Source organism: Onychomys torridus, chromosome 14 (genome assembly GCF_903995425.1).
Source record: "Onychomys torridus chromosome 14, mOncTor1.1, whole genome shotgun sequence".
Taxonomy (NCBI): Eukaryota; Metazoa; Chordata; class Mammalia; order Rodentia; family Cricetidae; genus Onychomys; species Onychomys torridus.
This window is the reverse complement of record NC_050456.1, coordinates 29,440,416-29,445,774: the sequence shown is the minus strand read 5'-3', so window position 1 is coordinate 29,445,774 and position 5,359 is coordinate 29,440,416. Positions and strand designations below refer to the sequence as shown.

Genomic DNA, 5,359 nt, shown 5'->3' with positions numbered 1-5,359 from the left:
CCAGTGGCTAACTTTTGCCACAATGAAAGTTAGCTCCATATGCAGTTTTTTCAGTGCCCATATTTTCTCTGAAGTAGATTGGTACTGCCAGGAGCCGTCATGTCTCATAATCATAGCAAAAAAGAAAAATTCTTAAGTTATTAAAACATTTTAAATGCCATATTCTGTAGATCTCTGAAGGGTTTGAAGATGACCTGTCTATCTAAAATATATCTGTTTGATCTTGAAAACACACCTAATATGACTACAAGTTCACTTGTAATGTCTAACCACTAATTTTCATTTCTATATATCCTAATAGTTGGTAATACTAACATTCAAGGATTAGCAAATTGCATTATATTGTTAAATGAATGGTATAAATACAGTATCTCGAACAAGATTAGAAATACATGTATGGTATATTCTAACAATCTCAATCTCAATAATAATAATTTGTATACAATATAAAACAATCCAATTGAATGTAAAGTATTTAAAACTAGTAATTGTCTTTTTTTTTTTTAACAAGAGACTCGAACACAAAGACATGTATAGGCAGCTAATCGAAGCCTTTTCTCTAGAATTAATTAGTACTCTATATGACCATTATTATCTTAACAAAGTTTAAAATGTGTATATATATATATATATATATATATATACACATATATATATATTGTAAATTTTGATATAAAATTCATACTTTAAGAAAAGTTTAAAGAATCAGAATAGAATCAAAGAATTGAGATTAGTAATAGAATAGTCCCTTAATTAATTTGGTTTTCCTCCTGTCCCATGTCAGAAGATGGCTCTTTCTTCTGGTATGATTCAGGGAGTTTTCATTTTCCTTTTAACAACATGCTTGAGTTTAAAGGAGGAGAGAGCCATTCTCCAACTCTAAAATCAGCTTGAAGCTTTAATTGAACTGGGACTACAAGAAGATTAAGAGTATTAATTTTTTAGAGAAGAGCAGAAACAAACATTTAGGAAGATTTATGAAATTCTGTAGATGATATACCAATAGGCCATTTTACTCTTTTTCTTGGGACAGATGATTTGTCCTTTTTCTTCAGTTGTCTCATTTGTCCAGTGTTATTCAGATTTCTTAGCCTTCATTCTCCTAAAAGACAAAAACAAAAACCCTTCCCCAAGTATATATATAATTTTTGTAATAAGTTAGCCTACAAAAGGGCTAATGCTCCTCTTTGAAGTCACCTCAAATCAGTACTAGGGATGAGATACCTCCTTCCAGTTGGTGGTTAAGTGTTGTTCTGGACACCTCCAAAACAATATAGGGTATTGGCACTATTCTGGAATGCCCACTAGAACTTGATAATAAGACACCATTGCTTTTCCCCAGGAGGCCTACACGCCGCCAATTGTGCCGCTGCCATGTCTCTAGTGATCCCTGGGAAGTTCCAGCACACTTTGCAAGTACTCAACACCAACATAGATGGGCGGTGGAAAATAGCCTTTGCCATCACTGCCATTAAGGGTGTGGGGCAGAGATATGCTCATGTGGTGTTGAGCAAAGCAGACACTGACCTCATCAAGAGGGCTGGAGAACTCACGGAGGACAAGTTGGAACGTGTGATCACCATCATGCAGAATCAAAGACGGTACTAGATTCCAGACTGGTTCTTGAACAGATAGAAGGACGGGAAGGAGGGGAAGTACAGCCAGGTTCTGGCTAACAAGCTGCTTGAGGACCTGGAGCGGCTGAAGAAGATTAGAGCCTATAGTGGGCTGTGCCACTTTTGGGGCCTTCATGTCCCAGGTCAGCACACCAATACCACTGGCCACCAGGGCTGTACTATGGGTGTTTCCAAGAAGAAATGAGTCCCTGGGCCTTTGCTGTTAATAAATATTTTATATGCCTGTGGGAAAAAGAAAAAGACACCATTGCTGAAGATTCCATGTACTTTGGTCTAAAGGGCATGGAAAAATCATGTTACTAACCAGGAAGTTTTTCCTTGCTGGATAGCTTTCTTAGAAACAGACATTTTATGTAGTCTGATGTGTAAGAAAAATCATTAACAGTTTATTAAGCTATAACCTACGATATGACTAACAAGGTAAGACATGCCCACAAATACAAAAAAAAAAAAAAATTACATGATGTTATTGGGTTAATCTGTTGCATATTGGATTTTAGGTCCACTCTTAAGGAGGAAATGGTGACTCATGGTGCAAATTTGGCTAAAAGCCTATGGTTGTAGGCTCCACATGTCCAAGAGGTGAACCTATTACTATTATTTTGTAGAATGGGCATAGAAACAAACTTCCCTCTAAAGTTATAGCTCTATACCACAGATTAGTGCACCTTTCAGAACTTAGCAGGTTTTTTTGCACATTGGTGAAGGTTTAACACCGAGTTTCACAAGTGAGCAATGTTCAGAGAATAAGAGTCCATGGAGTACTCAGCTATAAAAAAAAAAAAAAAAAAAAAAAAAAAATTATTTTCTTCTGAACCAAACAGAATCACTGCACTCAAAAACCACAGCAGCTGTTGTTGCCTGCATAAGACCTGCACAAAATCATTCCAGTCAACATTCCATCATTGGGGAGGGCAAGCAGGGAATGGCTCATGAGTCACTTCTCCTACATGAGGAACTATTGACCACAGATGTCTTCTGGGGAAAGGAATTTAGTTTTCTTTTAATATGTGATTTATCATAGGTTGACCATATTCCAGTGGATGACTCCACATTCAAAATATAAGGGCAACAAAATTTGGGTTCTGTGGGGTTTTTTTTGTTTGTTTGTTTTGTTTTTGTTTTTGTTTTTGTTTTTGTTTTGTTTTTGGGGTTTTTTTTGTTTTTTTTTTTTTTAGAAAAAGGGCAGAATGTTGGGAGGAATGAGGCCGTGGGGTGGAACTAGGATGAATTAAGGGAAGCAGTGGGAGATGAAAATGACCAAAATATATATTGCGCATGTATAAAGTTCTCAAAGAATTAAAAAAAGATTAGACTAAAAGTAAAAGAATATTGGATTTCAACTTATTCATAGGAAACAGAGACTCAAAAGGGGAGGGCAAAGAACTTGAAGGTGACATAGGCATGGAAAAAAAAGAGAAAATTTGAGATAGTCAATAGTATGAGAAGGTTCTTCAGCTTTGAATGTACGTGATGAATCATCACTAAGGACCTTTTATATGTAAAATTCTCAGACTTATATGAATAATTTTCTTGCCCTAATGTCTAGAAGGCACTTTAAATTGTTACTAAATTGTTTTAACAAGGACTGGCTTGGACATTAGAGAATGGTTTCTCCTGAACTGATTGGTTGAAGTCTACAGAGATGTTAGTGATTAACCAGATTCAGCTTTCTGATTATCATGGTACCATGCTAACAGGTAAAAGAGAGTCATATTGAGAATAACTCACATGGTAATTTGTTAGACATTGTTTCAATGCATTGCAGAATGAGAGTCAACCAAACAATTTATATGGTTTTATATCATTTTAAAGGGGTTATTTAAATTGGGTAATATTTTTATCTTCTGATGACAAATTGGGCCTTTTAAAAACATGGCTTACATTTTTATTATTCTTACATCAGAGAATATCATATAGTATATTCACATTTTTTATCTAATACATAATCACCATAATTCTCATTCTTGAAATATGTTTCTGTATTCCTTGGCTCTTTATGAAGCACTGGGGTAGGTTCTACATATTCATTCAGATACTGGCAGGTTCTGCTATCCTCTAGAACTGACTTCTAAGATTTCTCTGCTGGCAGCTGTTAACACCACCTCATCTATAGAACCTGGAGCTTAACAGTCCATTCCATTTTGTTGAAGCATCTACCACCAGTATCTACTTCACTTGGCTGGGGCCATTCTTTGTTATTATATTTATGGATGATTCTACTCTGATTACAAAAAAGAAGAAATCAGTTGTCAGGGAAGGATGGAGGGAGAGAATACTGGGAGAGGTAACTGCAATTAAGGGACCTTTGGGAGTGAGGTAGAAAATGTGCAATGATAACTGCCTAGAATCTGCAAGGGTGACTGTAGCCAGAAGGTTTCTCCAGTCCCAAGTTCCTCAGGTTCCTCCTGGTTCTGTGGGCCCTCAGCCATTGTAAAATAATCATTCAGAGCTTAATATTATTTACAATTGCATGGCCTATGGCAGGCTTCTTGCTAGCTAGCTCTTATAACTTAACCCATTTATATCAATCTGTGTTTTGCCACGTGTTCCATGACTTACCTGCTGGCATGTTGTTCCTTGAGCAGCAGTCTGGCATATCTGCCTCTGTCTTTCTTCTTCCTATCTCTCTGCTTGGATTTCCACCTGCCGCTAAGCTTCCTTGTCATAGGCCATTGCAGCTTTGTTTATCAACCAATCAGAGCAACACATATTTGAAGCATACAGAGAGACATGTCACATCAAGTGACCCTATGGAAGACTCCTACAAATGGGGCATGTGGAGCCTGAATTGGCCATCTTCTGTAAGCAGCAAGGATTTCAGTAGAGGGACTTGGATACCAACCCAGCCACGAAACCTCTGACCTACATTTTTTCTGCCTGCAAGATATGCTGAGATAAATGTGGCATAGAACTGGTGTAAGTAGCCAAACAATGACTGGTCAAACTTTAGACCCAAGCCACAAGAATGAGCCCAAACCTGACACTGACTGGAAGGCAAGTGACCAGAAGCTGAATAGGCTAGAGACCTAGGACAGAACCAAACGTGACTGAAAAAGAATCTATGAAATGATTCTGGATTCTACTATACTCATAGACTATAACCATCATTGGAGGGACTTCATCCAGCAATTGATGGGATTAGATGCAGAGATCCACAGCCAAATATTAGTCAGAGGTTGGGGAACTCTACAGTAGATGGGAAGGAAGTAATATAGGAGGCAGAGGAGACAAGAAAACCAGTAGAACACAGCCCACAGAATCAACTAATAGGGGCTTATAGGGCTTCAGAGAGACTGAAGTTGCAATCCCAGAACCTGTATTGGTCTAACTTAGATCATCTGCATATATGTTATGGTTGTGTAGCTTGGTGTTCTTGTGGGACTGATGTGGGATGTCCTTCTGTATGTTGTGAATAAGTGTTGCTCTCATTGATTAATAAATAAAGGTGCTTTGGCATATGACAAGGCAGAATAGAGCTAGGTGCGAAATCTAAGTAGAGATTCAGGAGAAGGGTGGAGTTGAGAGAGATGCCAACCAGCCACCCAAGGAATAAATTGCCAGAGCACCACTGGTAAGTGATGGGCCATGTGGTGATACACAGATTAATAAAAAATGGGTTGATTTAAGTTGTAAGAGCTAGTTAAAAACAAGCATGAGTCATTGGCCAAACATTCTGTAATTAATATAAGTCTCTGAGTGATTATTTGCAATCAGCTATG

At 37.6% G+C, this 5,359-nt stretch overlaps 1 protein-coding gene across 1 annotated transcript; it reads left to right on the top strand.

Moving 5' to 3' along the window:
* Nucleotides 1-1,374: 1,374 nt before the first annotated feature.
* LOC118595155 (40S ribosomal protein S18-like) lies at nt 1,375-1,821 on the top strand. The gene is given in 1 exon segment (XM_036205404.1): nt 1,375-1,821. A coding segment is annotated over 1 exon segment (447 nt).
* Nucleotides 1,822-5,359: the final 3,538 nt, after the last annotated feature.